Raw genomic sequence first — 13,497 nt, 5'->3', positions numbered from 1 at the left:
CTGCCGGGCCCGCTGCCCCGCTGGCCTGGCAGAGCCCACCGGGCTCTCCCGGGGTCCCCGCTCCCAGTGCCTCCCCAGCGAAGCGCAGCAGGACACACACACACACACATTTTTTAAATTTTTTTAATGACAAACAAAAAACACCTAAAACCGGAGCTTCTGGAAGAACCACTTGTTCTTGCCCGTCTTGTATCTGCAAGGAAAAGAAGGTGGCAGTAAAAGACACTCGCCCCTCCCCTTCCGAGCCCTGGCCCCGCCCCTCTCCCGCCCAGCCCCGGGCCCCGCCCCTTCCCCTCCGAGCCCCGCCCCCTTCCCCTCCGAGCCCCGGGCCCCACCTCTCCTCGAACTTGACCTTCGCCTCCCGCCGGGCCTTGCGCTTGAGGGCGGGGTCCCTGAAGACGTCCTTGTTGACCACGGTCTTGTCCAGCGGGATGTCCACCGAGTACCTGGAGGTGGGCGGCGGGGTCAGCCAGGCCCCCAGCCGAGCCCAGCTGCGCCGCGCCGGGGGGCGTTCTTCACAAACCCCGACTGCAACGGTTTTCACATACATCCGAACTGCTGAAACTTTCCGCAGCTGTGCGGCTAAGAAGCCAGCGCCCCGCCCGGCCGCGGGGTCCCCACGCCTGCCCACGAGCCTTGGCTCCTACACCCGCACCCGGCAGCGCACGTGCCCTACATCACCGAGGACCCGCAGCCTCGCTTCCAGTGACAGATTTCCTGGGATTTTCTGGGGTGCTGGATGGAAATGAATCCCAGAACCCGTGGACGCCGGATGGATGAGCAGCCCACGCATGGCACACGCCCAGTCTCACCAAACGCCCCTCTGTCTGACACTGGGTCTGGCTATATAGCTAAGGATGAGCTCACACTGCCGAGGGCCCTCCTGCCTCAGCCTCCCAGATGCTGAGGGGCTGCAGGTGGGCGTGGCCACTTGCAGGTGGGACCCCAGCAGGGAGGCACCCTGCAGAGCCCGAAGCACTCGCCTTGTGGGCATGAGGTGGTTGTAGTTATACACCTTCACAAAGGACTTGATCTTCTACCTCTTGGCGATTTTCTTCTTGCCCATGGCGGCTGTCACTTTGCGGGGGTAGCGGTCAATCCCGGCCACCAGGGCGTGGCTGTAGGGGCGGTCGGAGGTGCCGTCGTCGATGTTCTGCGCCACCAAGCAGCAGCGGTTAGCACCCGACAGGAGTCGCTGGCACGCTGGGCACCCCGGGTAACAGACGGTGCGCACCCCACCGGGGAGAAGGTGGGACGAGAGAGAACAGGGTCTCCTCTGTGGCGCCTGCGACTAGCTGAGACCGCTAGGGGATCCCCCCGTGAACGCCCCGATGCAGGCAGGGCAGCCCAAGCCCGGCAACCAGAATCGGACGACGGAGAAGCGAGGGCGATGGCTTTGGGTCTCACCGCCAGCATAAGCGGTGTTCTGCGGGGCGCCCCACACCACGGACAGCAACAGTGCGGGGCTTGCTTACGGCCGTCACGCCCTGCGACACGGCTGGCCTCCAGCTCGCCGAGATCATCCTGCCTCGGCCTCCTGGGATGGCAAGGCGTGCGCCCCCGTGCCCGGCAACGCGGCTTCCCTCGACTTACAGGCCCGCGCGCTGCTCCTCCCGCCTGTCCCACCTCGGGTCCGGCTCCTCCCGCCACGGCGCTCCTCCCGCGGACCCCCGCCTGCCGCCCGCGGGCCCCGATACCTTCACGATGACGGCTTTGCGTCCGGAGTAGCGTCCGGCAAGGACCAGCACCACTTTCCCCGGCTTCATGAACTTGCCCATCGCTGCAGAGTGAGAGGGGGCCGCTCAGGACTCCGTAAGGCCGCAAGCCGTCCCCAGCCTGCAAGCAAGCCCAGGACGCAGGCCCGGGGCGTCAGGATGCTGACTGCCGTCCTCACACAAGCCGCCCGCGGGCTCTGCTCGCGGGGCAGGATCCGCTGGAAAGCCACCAGACACCTACAGACACAACGCACCCGTGGGGGGAGACGGCCGATCGCGGATGGCGGCGGATTAGGAGTCCTAACCAAACCTCTACTCACCGATTGCACCGAGCCGGAGTCACAGCGGAAAGGAAAGGATCGCACTTCCGCTAACCTTTCACCCTGCCGGCGCGCGTCACTTCCGGTCCCGCCCCGGCCTCACGCTTTGGTGTTGCGGGCGGAAGAAGCTCTCAAGGGGAAAGCAGAGCCCGGCCTCGCTTGTGTTTGAGTCAAACTTTATTAGTAGCTGTAGACAAGAGCAAAGGAGTCGCGTCTCCGGCGCTCGGAAAAGTGGAGCGGGTGCGTTCGCGCGCGCGCTGTCCCTTCCTGTATCGCTTTCCTCTGGCACCAGAGGCGGGGGCATAGGCCAAAATTAACTTTTTTGCCTTGGAGGACTCAGGGCGGAGCGGAGACAGATGGAACGAAGGTCCCGGCCTCCATCATCCGGCCCGGCGCAGTCCGGGCTGCCACCCTCCAGGCCACGCAGCTGCCCGGCCGGGTGGATCTGTTTCCACTGAGGTGTGCCGGAGCCAGCGCTGCTCCGTCCCCGGCCCGCCGCGGAGAGCACGGCTCTTCAGTCCGCGGCAGAGCCGAGCCGCCGCTTGGGAGCCCCGCGTGCCCGCGCCCACGCCGGGCGCTCTGCGCGAGCGCATCCTGTTGAGCTGTCCACGGGAGCCTCGGCTCCTGCTCAGTCCTGCGTGGGGCTCACCGGGGAGAGACCGGGACACGTCCCCGGGTTCCTCTCTGTTCTTAGTAAGTTTATTTATGCATCTACTTATTTTAGTCGGGGATAGGTCTCCTTGTGTAGTTCAGGCTGGCCTTCCGCTCCGTGAGCCTCCTGCCTCAGCCTCCTGAAGGCTGAGATTACAGGCGTGCGACATCATGCTGGGCTGTGTCCAGTTCTTGTCTGCTTTTGTTTGAAGCAGGACGTCTGGAGGCAAAAGGACCCCAGTGGAGCGGCTCGGGCCCCTGAGGGCAGCTCTGGGGCCGCAGTTGGCGTCGGCAGCACGGACCACTCTCCCAGTGCTCGTGCCGAGGCCCATACTGGGCCGCGCGGCTGCACCGCCACTGGCTTCTCCCAGCCGATTCATCTGCTGCTGCTGCTGCTTTTTTTTTTTTTTTTTTTTAATGTATTTGGTACCTGGTCTCTCTACGCAGCTCCGACTTGTTTCAGCCTCCCCAGTGCTGGGCTTACAGGCATGCACCACCATGTCTGGCATCAAGACTGGATTTTTTTTTTTTTTTTTAATTTTAGGACAGGGCCTACTACACTGCTACACGGTCTCACTACGTAGACCGGACTCCTAGTGATCTCTTGTGTTCAGCCTCTCAAGAGCTGGGACTACAGGGGCGTGCCACTCCGCCCAGTCTCAATCACCATCTCTATGCGCCCCGGGCGTGGGGCGGGCAGTACTGCAAGCCGGGGATTGAACTCCAGCCTCTGCTTGTCTGCCTAAACAGGTGCTTTAATCCTCTGAGCTTTTTGGTAGAATCGAGGATTGAATCAGGCCCTTGCGCTTGCCAGGGAGGCACTTATTTTACTGAGCCATCTCCCTGGCACCGCTGAGCTTTTTGGCCCACCCTTGTTTTTTGTTTTTTTCTGAGACAGGGTCTCACAATACAGTTTTTTTTTTTTTTTTTAATTTATTTATGTGTGTGTGTGTGTGTGTGTGTGTGTGGCCAGCTCAGCCCACCAGGGGGCGGGGCTGGCTGGCATGTGGTGCTGGGGATTGAACCGTGGTCCCTGTGCTTTGCTAAGCTTGTTCTAAGTAGGTGCTTTAGACCACTGAGCCATCTCACCAGCCCCCACGGAGCTTTTGTAGATGAGGAAAGGACCAGGGCTCAGAAGCCCGGGGCTGTGCCTACCACTTCAGCCCGGCAAGACACCAGTTTCCAGCGCCCTAAATGTGCCAGTCCCAAGAGCAGCACGTGTGGCGGTCCACCGTGTCAGCCTGATTGGCCTGGGGGCGGCCTAGAGATCAGCAAAGCCAGACTCCATGTGTCAGGGTGTGCCCCGGAGGTGTGGCCGCGGAGCCCCATCGGGAGCTGGCCCCTCCGGCCATGTTTTGCCTTCTTGGAGCTGGCTCGGGACCATAGACTGAATCCCTGGCAACCTTGAGCCACATGAAGCTTCTGCTCCTCTAAGCTGTGGGTGTTGGGCGCTGTGTTCCGCAGACAGGAAAGCAATGTGTACAGGATGGTAGGCAAGAGCAGAAAGCCACACACACTCACACACGCCACTGCCAGGCCTGAGTGGATCCACAGCAGAGGGAGCAGACAGCTCTAGCGGATGCAGGACCTGCATCAGATGGGGACGAGGCCGGACAGACTCAGGAAGCAGAGCCCAGGGCTCCACGCTCCGCACAGTGGCTACACAAATGCTGAGACTTTACTGGCAATCACAAATGTCTCATTTTCACACTGCACACTATGTTTTGTGGTCCTGGGGACTGGACCAGACAAGCGCTCTGCCCCGGGTACATCCCGACTCCTAAGCTTGCCCTGTCTACAGGCGCAGAGGACCAATTCTAATAAAATAGCAGTAACGCATCTTAAATAAGGAACATGTTGATTACAATTTAAGTTAAAACGTACAACATCGAAGTGCACAAAGCAAGCAGGGCGGGGACCATCTGCATGGGCCGGGGGGCTGACGACCCACAGGCCGCAGCGAAGGGTGCACAGGTGCTCTCTGGAGTCCGCGTCCCCACTGCAGTACCTGCCAGGCCACCAGACCCGTGCCACTGTCCAGCTCCAGGACAAGTGGTGCCTAGCAGTCGCAGCCTGGGATGCACAGGCGCCGCACACACCGAGGGCTGAGGGCTGGACTGAGGAGGGGTCTCCGGTCTGTTCCCGTCTGTCCTGTCTGGGGAGCTCACAGGACATGGGCCACACCCAGGCGCTCTCCCCAGTGCATTGTGAGAGCCACCTCCTGCCAGCAAGACCATCTCCATGGAAACGTGGCTCTGACCCTGGTCCCTGGCTCTGCAGGCCATCACGGAGAGCGGAGCCAGGCTGGCGTAGGTGGGAAGAGGAAGCTGCGCTCAGCCAGGACCTTGTGCTCTGGCCCAGGCTCCTGAGCAGCTCTGCTGGGGGAGCCTCACCGGCAGGCACCTCCTGCTATGCCGCCCCAAAGACCTGCGTCTAGGGGCTGGGCCCACCACCTCTTCCTAAGATGCAGGCCCAGCACCAGTCACACTCCAGAGCAGAGGCTGTCATGCAAGGAACCCAGGGACCCTTCCGGCAAGAGGGTCTGCACTGCTGGGCCCAGAGCGGGGGGACGAGGACACTGACCACGCGGCTCCGCCCTCCCGCCATCAGAAAGCATCCTTGATGTTCTTAAGCTGGCGCACCGCCAGGTCCACGGGGAGGTGGAACTCTAGGCTGCTGAGGCGGCTGAGCAGGCTGAGGGCGCTCTCGAAGCCGGTGTGGGCCATGTAGCTCCAGGGCTGGTAGTGCGGCTCGATGAGGGCGCCCGACTTGCAGATGAGGTTCAGCCAGGACACGAGGCGCTGCTCATTGAGCGCCATGCACACCAGCGCCTTCAGCTCGGAGTCTGCGCTGCGCTTGAAGGGGTCGTGCTCGGTCAGCACCAGGTGGATGGCGCTCAGCAGGCTCTGCTTGGGGGTCACCGTGGAGCCCACGCCCACAGGCAGGGCGAAGGCCTGGGACAGCTTGCGGGCAGGGGACTCCATGTAGGCACGGCCGTTCTTGGCGTGGTAGTACTTCACAAAGAGCTCCCAGGGGTGCATGGCCTGGGGGCCTGAGGACAGGGTGGGCAGCAGGCAGGCCAGTGGCGCCAGGACCAGGCTCGCCCCAGGGGACGCGGCGTGCAGCCCGTGGGCCAGCAGGTCCCGCATGGCCACCGTAAGCTCCTTTCGTACCACGGTGGTCAGCTCATCCCTGGCCCCTGGGGCAATGTCCTGGAGGCCAGAAGAGGTGACCCCGTGGTCCTGGGGCTGCTGGCGCAGGGCCAGCTGCTTCACCCTGTCCACTGACACCTCCAGCCGCTTCAGCAAGGGGGCATAGTCCCTCTCTGCCTGGCCCCTCGGCCACAGGCTGGGCGGGATGTGCTCTGCTGCACAGCCAAACTGGCTCACGGCGAAGATCTGCAGCACAGCCAACGCCCGGCGCAGCAGGTGCAGCCCCGTCTCCCGGCTGTGCTTTGTGTCAGCAGCTCTTTCTGTTTGGAAAGGACAGTGGCTCGTCAACAGCAGGGTTTTTGGGTCTGCTGTATAGACCAGGCTGGTCTCAGACTTGGGAGCGATCCCCCTGCCTCAGCCTCCTGAGTATAGGGCTGCAAGGTGTGTGCTGCCACGCCTAGCAGAGAGCGAGCTTTGCTTTTGTCCCACAGTACAGGTACCACGTGGAGGTAGGGGCCACCCAGAATGGACCTGGACTCTGCTTAGCAATGCCAGCTGTGGTGACATGGAATTCACACATAGTAAGACACACCTACGCACAGCACGCTCCTGTGCGAAGCCCGGGCTCTATGGTGCACCCACCCCCACCCCTGTGCTTTCCAGCGCGTCCCACTCTGTAGACCCAAGGCAGCATCGATGTGCTGCAGTCCCGTGGCCCCATCGCCCCACTTACCTGAGCTGCTTCCTGGGGCTCCCTGGCCACTGCTCGGTCCGCTGCAGCCACCCACTGGCCTTCCACCAGCCTTGCACACGCAGGGTCTGCCGCCGGTCTGTAAGGGGCTTCCTGCTTCATCTGCAACCAGGAGTTAGGACAGGGGATGCGGAAGGGCAGCAGCCCACAGCAGGGCTGCAGAGCCCTCCTGCCCTGGGCCTGCAAGTATGTGCGAGGTAAATGAAGCATGAGCCTTGGTTTTACAGGCCCTGCAAACTGGGGTTAGCAGCTGGCCCAAGCCAGCAGGCCAGCGATGGCCAGGTGGGCACCCGGACTGCTCCTAAGCCCTGGGTCCTCTGCACCTGCTCAGGGCAGAGCAGGACCCAGACGCCCGCTGACCTTGGAGGACACTGACGAACATCTCCAGGTCGTGCATCTGGAGGTTAGCAGCTGGCCCAGGACAGCAGGCCAGTGAGTGGCCAGGCGGGGATCCTAACTGCTCCTAAGCCCTGGGTCCCCCGCTGACCTTGGAGGAAGCTGATGAACATCTCCAGGTCGCGGATCTGCGTCTTCAGCTGCTCCACTAGCTGTTCCTTCACGCGGGCCGGGTTGACGATCTGGGTCACGGCTGCATCCACACGCTGCCGGAGCTCCTCCGGGGACAGCGAGCCAATGTCCTCGTTCAGGTTCATGTCCAGTTTCTTTATCAGCTCATCTATGATCACCTGCCGAGACCGTGACAGAGAGGGCGTGCTGGTGCCAGCTGGGGCGGAGGAGCTTCCTCCCGCTTTCCTTTCCTTCTTGAGACAGGGTCTCATCAAGTAGCCCTGGCTGGCCTCACACTCAGTATCCTCCTGCCTCAGCCTCCAAGTGCTGGGGCCACAGGCACGTGCCACCAGCCTGGCTTTTTGTTCATTAAGATGCCTACCAGGCTTTGAACTTGCCATCCTCCCGCCCCAGCCTCCTGGGCAGCTGGGCTGCCAGTCGTGAGGCACAAGGTGTAAAGGCTTTTACTGAGGCCTCTACTCTCTTAGGAATGGGACAGAAGCCCTCTGTTCTGCCTGAGAGAAATCGCCACTCTTTTCTTTGAAACAAGGTCTTGCCTCATAGTGCAAGCCTCGAACTGATATCCTAGGCTGGCCTCGAACTTGCAGTGGTCCTCCTGACTCAGCCGAGGATGACAGGGGTGCACCACCATGCCCAGTGACACTGCAAACTTTAATACCAGGCCACTCCGCTTTCACTCAGTGATATGTGAATATCCACAGCGGCCGACGATCCAGAAGGCTTCATATTTACTTTCTCTAAAAGCTTCCCAGGGGGCTGGAGGGATGGCTCAGTGTTCTAAAGCACCTACTTGAAACAAGCTTGGCAAAGCACAGGGACCGCGGTTCAATCCCCCAGCACCACATGCCAGCCAGCCCCGCCCCCTGGTGGACTGAGCTGGCCACACACACACACACAATAAATAAATGTAATAAATATAAAATAAATATTAAAAAAAAAAAATAAAAGCTTCCCAGAGGTCTGGGGAGATGGCTCAGTAGAATAAGTGCTTGCCTGGCAAGCACAAGGGCCTGAGTTCAATCCCTGGTTCTGTCAAAAAAAAAACAAAACAAAACAAACAAACAAAAAAAAACAAAAAAAGCTTCCAAGAGAAGCTGTATTGGGAGGGCAGCCTTACGCTCCTAGGTGCCAGTGATCCTCCTGCGTCAGCCTCCTGCACATGCCACTGCACCTAGCTGGTATTTTTCCTAATGCCTGGCCCTTCTAGCTCTTCTTGCCCTACTCTACACAATGAAAGGAAGCTCTCTATAGAACATCAGGGCACACAGCAGCCAAAACACTCTGGAGATACCAGGATGCAGATATCCCGCGTCTGCCACACGCGGCAGTGAATGTCCCCGTCGGCTGCTAGGGCTCCCGGGGTCAGGCTGCCCAAGGGCGTGGGGAAGGGCTGGTCCCACTGGGCGCTCACCCGCTGTCTCTCCAGGACCACGGACTGTGGCAGGGAGTCGTAGCTGCCCTCCTGGTAGGCGAACGTCTCCAGGTCATCGAGCTGGCTCTTGAGCTGCAGGATCAGCCCCTTCTGCCTCTCCCGCTGGCTTTCCAGGCGCTCCCGGCGCTCCTGCTCGCTCTAAGATGAGAAGACAGCTGGTTATTTACAGAGCAGAGCAGCTCGGGCAGGGCACGAGCACAGCGGAGGAGGGCCTGCCTGCACAGCCCAGCACCAGCCAGACAAAATGCTCGGGTCGGTAATGAGACAATACTGCTCCAGATCACCCGGATGAAACTCTCCACTCTCAAAGAGGTGCAAGAGTAAGAATGGTTTTTGGTGTTTTTTTTTTTTTTTTTTTTTTTTTTGAGACAGGGTCTCTCTCTATAGCCCATGCTGACCTTAAAACTTGCAGTGACCTTTCTGCCTCAGCCTCCTGAGTACTGGGGTTACAGGTGCGGCCACCATGGGCCAGCTTGAGAGCTGATGTCTTACATGTATGTTTTCTTTAAGAAAACAGGGCTGGTGAGATAACTCAGAGGACTAAGTGCCTGCTTAGGCAAGTGCAAGGACCTGGGTTCGATCCCTGGCACCACATGAGTCCTGCCCCAGGCATGCTGAATCAGTCACCGAAACCGGGCATGGTGGTGCATGCCTGCGATCTCAGCGCTGGGGAGGCTGAAAATAGGAGGATCACTAGGAGTCTGAGCTGCGTAGCGAGACCCTGTACCAAATACATTAAAAAAAGAAAACATCTGTCCTTCCTTAGCAATTCATCTAAATACAGTGGGGCCTTTTGTTTAGATGATTCCTGGTTTCCAAAAGTCTAGTTAATCTAGAGAAAACTGATCTTGACCAAAACGGCCTCCTGGGAATGAAGCATGCCATCTACTCAATACTTTGTATAGTCAAATTCTGCAAATGCAGGCTAGGGTATGGCCGAGCTGTACAGCACTTGCCTAGCTCGTGTGGAAAAGAAAAACAACAACAACAAAATGAGAAAACAAAACCCCAGCATTCCCAGGTGTAAGGATTTGAAACAAGACGTCTATAGAGTATTAGATTTAACCTTAAAGTGGTACTTACCAAGCCCTCCAGGGGTAAAGGAGAGAGAAAAACAAACAAAAAGCAACAAATTAATGTTTTGTTCACAATTTTTTTTTTTCCTGGTGAAACCGGGGATTGAACTCAGGCCTTTGCGCTTGCCAGGCAAGCACTTATTCTACTGAGCCATCACCCGGCCCCTTGTTCACAAATTTGTTTATTTATTTATTTATTTATTTATTTATAAACAGTATTGTTTCCATTTTTATTAGTTTTGATGCTGTTAGAGTGAAATACCAGTGGTCTCTGAGCTGAGCTGGGCTTTGAACCAGGGGCATCTGGCTCTGACCATAGCCAAATTTTTTTTTGTTTGTTTACAAATTTCAAAAGCAACCTTCTGGCCTCAGTGTGCCCCGCAGGGCAGTCTTCTCCTTGGTGCCCTCACCCTTCCGGAGCCTCCTGTCCTCGTGGAACGCAGACCTTCCCTACCAAGCAAAGGCCGGGTCTCCCCAGGGGCGCCCTGCTTTCCGGGCTTCGCATCACCTCCTCCGCGCTCTGACACGTCCATCCAGCTCAGCGCTCAGTGTCTCAAGGACCCGGCCTGCCCTTGAGCCCCTGAAGCCCGGGGCAGCGCCAGCCTGCGCAGCCTCTGCACATATTTGCTCTGTGATACTCAACTGACTTAGGCACAGAAGACGGATTTCAGCTGCTGAACTCTGACTGGAGGAGGTTATCTAGCCAGCCCCAGAGAACCGGGGAAACAGGCTTGGTGTTTGTTTTGTTTGTACTCCAGCCATAAAGCCTGATCCTGTTTCCCTGACAACTCGTGCGCTCCGTCATCTGCAGTGGTAGCTAGTGTGGCTGCAGAGTGCCACTGGGCAACCAGGACTCTGGTCACTCTGGGGGCGAGGTGCGTGTGTGTGTGTGAAAGCTGTGATCAAGGTCGAGCGCTCTATTTCTCAAAGTAAGAATGGACAGTAAAACCGTGCCACCGTCACACAACCTTAGGTGCTGTTTGCTGCTCAACAGGGCCTGGCCACAGTACTGCCACAGCTTCACTCTTTTTTTTTTTTTTTTTTTTTGCGGAACTGGGGATTGAGCTCAGGCCCTTGCGCTTATTCTACTGAGCTATCTCCCCGGCCCCTTTTAGTGTTTTTGAGACAGGGTCTCACTATGCAGTTTAGGCCGCCCCTGGATTCACTGTGCAGTCCACCTGAAACTCAGCGATCCTTCTGCCTCCGCCTCCTGAGTGCTGGGCTTCTAGGGGTGCACCAGCACGTCCGGCTGTGGATTCTGCCCATAAGTGTGGTCATTCCAGGGCGCGCCTCCTGGGTGGAAAGCTGAGTTTGCGCACTGAAGGGTGGGAGAGTAAACGCAAGATTGCTTGGGAGCAGCTCAGATTACAGTAAGCAAGTGGTATCTACTACTGATATGCTTCCTGGAAAACCAATCTGAGTGAGAAGAAAGGCACATGTGGGCCGTAACTTGAAGAACAGAACATGAAAAGCATTGTGTCTTAATCTCACAACCTACCCACGCTGCACTTCTAGGGACTCAAGGCCAGAAAGGATGCGACTTCTTGGTGCAGCATATCAGAAGTTATGGACTTTCTGACTACCAGGAGACCATGCTGATGGCCAAATCTCTTGCTCAGACGAGACAAGGTCAAGATTCAAGGGTTGAGGCCGGGGAGATAGCTCGGCAGCATAAGCGCCTGTCTGGCAAGCACAAAGTCCCGAGTTTGATCCCTGGTACTGCATGCCACATGGGCCCAGGAACCCCGGGCTTGCCCGGCCGGATCCAAAACTGGGTCTGGTGAGGTATGCCTATAATCCCAGTTCTGGGGAAGCTGAGACAGGAGGATCGCTGTGAGTTCGAGACCAGCCTGGCAGCTACAAAATAACGAAAGGGCCAGCCCAAACTGTGTAGCGAGACCCTGTATCAAAATAACTTTTTAGAAAAGCTCTAAGGGTTGATGGGATTTTAGAAAAGCACGGGAACTAACCTAATTTCCATGGGTTGCAACTCACTCTCACTTGCCAGTTCTTCCCATCCGCAGGGTGAGGGTGCGGGCCTCTCCGCACGCAGGGCCCTGGGCTCCAACCCCAAACCGGAAGCGCTAAGGACTTGGCGCCCGCTGCGGCGCAGGCCGAGCACCGCAGTCCCCGCGGCCTTTGCCCTGCCAGCGAGCTCCTCGCGCCCCGCGTCCTCATCGCGTGCACGCTTTTCCACGCCTCAGGTCACCCATCCTGCACGCAGGTTCCCAGGCCGCTGTCTACCCAGCCCTGGGCCCCTGTCGCCTGTCTTGGCCACCCCAAAGCCGCCGCTCACCCGGCTCTCGCCCCGCACTCGCGGCCGCTGCCCGGGCGGCCCGTCGCCCTCGTCCTCGTCGCAGGCGGCGTCCCTGGGGCCCTCGTCGCCCAGCACGTGCGGGCAGCCGCGGAAGGCGAAGTCCTCGAGCTCGCGCAGGAGGCGCTGCTGCTCGGCCGGCGCTCCGCGCACCACCTGACGAAGGCGGAACTGCACCTGCGCGAAGTGCGAGGACAGCGCCAGCAGCGCCGAGTCCAGCCTCCGCCGCTCGGCCCGCAGCCGCCGCAACGCCCGGCTCGGCGAGTCGGGAGGAGACCCTGAGGCGGCCCCAGGCTCCTCGGCCGCCTCCGAGAACGCGACAGCCCCTGGCCCGGCCTCGGCCACCGCCCCTACAGGGGCCCAGCGCACCGCCTCGCACGGCGGCGACGACTCCTCTTCTTCTTCCTCTGTGTCCTTCACCTTGGACACAGCGGTCGCCGCCGCGGCTGTCACTGGCTCCGTAGCAGCTAGCGCGGCCGCCATCTTCCCGGAAGCGCCGCCGCACACGCGCCGCACTCCCTTGCTGCCATGGCAACAGTGGCGGTCCGGAAGTCGGGCGGGACTTCCTGGATGACGTCAGCGGCGGCTCCGCCGAGCCTGCGTTCTGGCCAATCATCGGGCGGTTGAGCGGTTGTTGTGAATTGAGCTCCGGGGACTCCAGCCTGGGAGGCCACGCGGGAGGCCCGGGAGAGGGTCGTTCCCTCGCCCCTGAGGACTCCAGAGGCCACGGGAGCTGCAGCTGCTGGGCCGAGCTCTCCCGGTCCCTTCCCCGTGCACATCGTGGGCTGCCGCGCCTTGTCCCTTCCGCGCTCCCCTTCTCTCAGCCATATAAGGAGCGGCAGCTGCCGGGACAGCCCGAGAATCTAAAGATAGCGGCCAGGCCTTGCACTGCGGACGCCACCAGCCTGCAGGATCGTCATGGCACGGTGAGCGGTTCGGGGACCCTGCCCTGCCCCAGGTGTTCTGCCAGCTGCAGGCGCCCCGGAGCCCTGGGGAGTGGGGCGCATGACGGGGCTGAGGGCGGCGAGACCTGAACGCGCCCCCACTTCCTACCTCCCAGCCCTAGCGTGGCCCCTTGCATTCTCCCCGGGTTCACCCTCTGCCTCACATCCACCGCTCCTGACGCCCCGTCTCTTCCCCACCGAGCGCCGCCCGCGCCCCGTGTGGCCCCCTCCGCAGGCAGCACGCCCGGACGCTGTGGTATGACAGGCCCAAGTACGTGTTCATGGAGTTCTGCGTGGAGGACAGCACGGACGTGCGCGTGCTCCTTGAGGACCACCGCGTGGTGTTCAGGTAGCGCCTGCCCTCGGGCCGGGCTCCCCGACGCCCTCTCCCAGCGCCCGCCGCAGCCTCCGTCTCACGCCTGGGCTCCGTTGTTGCCTCCGCAGCTGCAAGAACGGCGATGGGGTGGAGCTGTATAACGAGATCGAGTTCTACGCCAAGGTGAACTCCAAGGTGAGGGCCGCGCAGGCCCGGGCTCAGGACGGCACCCGGGAGCGCAGGTGCTGGGAGCCCAGGTGCTGGGAGCCCAGGTGCTGGGAGCGCAGGTGCTGGGAGC

At 60.0% G+C, this 13,497-nt stretch overlaps 3 protein-coding genes across 7 annotated transcripts in view; 1 reads left to right on the top strand and 2 right to left on the bottom strand.

Annotated features, from left to right (window-relative positions):
- Positions 1-115: 115 nt before the first annotated feature.
- On the bottom strand, positions 116-2,029 carry Rpl27 (ribosomal protein L27). The gene is given in 4 exon segments (XM_004648876.2): positions 116-193; positions 336-446; positions 984-1,153; positions 1,698-2,029. Coding segments are annotated over 4 exon segments (411 nt in total). The 5' UTR covers positions 1,779-2,029; the 3' UTR covers positions 116-144.
- A 1,776-nt stretch (positions 2,030-3,805) lies between these two features.
- On the bottom strand, positions 3,806-12,673 carry Rundc1 (RUN domain containing 1). 3 transcript variants are annotated; one of them, XM_023717939.1, is made up of 7 exons: positions 11,922-12,673; positions 9,633-9,638; positions 8,529-8,687; positions 7,077-7,275; positions 6,572-6,691; positions 5,270-6,158; positions 3,806-4,990 (listed from the first exon to the last, which is right to left on the bottom strand). In XM_023717939.1, exons 1-6 carry the CDS (start codon positions 12,420-12,422, stop codon positions 5,293-5,295), a joined length of 1,851 nt encoding a protein of 616 aa, XP_023573707.1. In that variant the 5' UTR covers positions 12,423-12,673; the 3' UTR covers positions 3,806-4,990; positions 5,270-5,292. The 3 variants fall into 3 exon arrangements, with proteins under 3 accessions (XP_023573707.1, XP_023573706.1, XP_023573708.1); XM_023717938.1 differs by lacking the exon at positions 3,806-4,990 and having other exon boundaries at positions 5,130-6,158; XM_023717940.1 differs by lacking the exons at positions 3,806-4,990; positions 9,633-9,638 and having other exon boundaries at positions 5,130-6,158.
- Positions 12,674-12,685: 12 nt separating this feature from the next.
- Ptges3l (prostaglandin E synthase 3 like) overlaps positions 12,686-13,497 on the top strand; it is a 3,878-nt gene continuing 3,066 nt past the window's right edge. The window contains exons 1-3 of one of the 3 annotated variants that reach the window (XM_023717944.1): positions 12,686-12,865; positions 13,119-13,232; positions 13,328-13,394. In XM_023717944.1, coding sequence (XP_023573712.1) covers positions 12,858-12,865; positions 13,119-13,232; positions 13,328-13,394 — 189 coding nt within the window. In that variant the 5' untranslated portion in view covers positions 12,686-12,857. Of the gene's footprint in view, positions 12,866-12,999; positions 13,233-13,327; positions 13,395-13,497 lie in introns of all 3 variants that reach the window. The other 2 variants (XM_023717943.1, XM_023717945.1) reach the window with 2 other exon arrangements.

Source organism: Octodon degus, unplaced genomic scaffold, assembly GCF_000260255.1.
Source record: "Octodon degus isolate 3935 unplaced genomic scaffold, OctDeg1.0 scaffold00056, whole genome shotgun sequence".
Taxonomy (NCBI): Eukaryota; Metazoa; Chordata; class Mammalia; order Rodentia; family Octodontidae; genus Octodon; species Octodon degus.
The sequence above is the reverse complement of the archived record's forward strand: the minus strand, read 5'-3'. Positions and strand labels throughout refer to the sequence as shown.

Excerpts from the sequence above, each read along its gene's own strand:
- Rundc1 (XM_023717939.1), bottom strand. The coding sequence starts at position 12,422 with ATGGCGGCCGCGCTAGCTGCTACGGAGCCAGTGACAGCCGCGGCGGCG. Across the intron at positions 6,692-7,076 it reads GTTCATCAGCTTCCTCCAAG|ATGAAGCAGGAAGCCCCTTA; the intron begins GTCAGCGGGGGA and ends TCCTGGTTGCAG. Across the intron at positions 6,159-6,571 it reads AGCCCCAGGAAGCAGCTCAG|AAAGAGCTGCTGACACAAAG; the intron begins GTAAGTGGGGCG and ends CTTTCCAAACAG.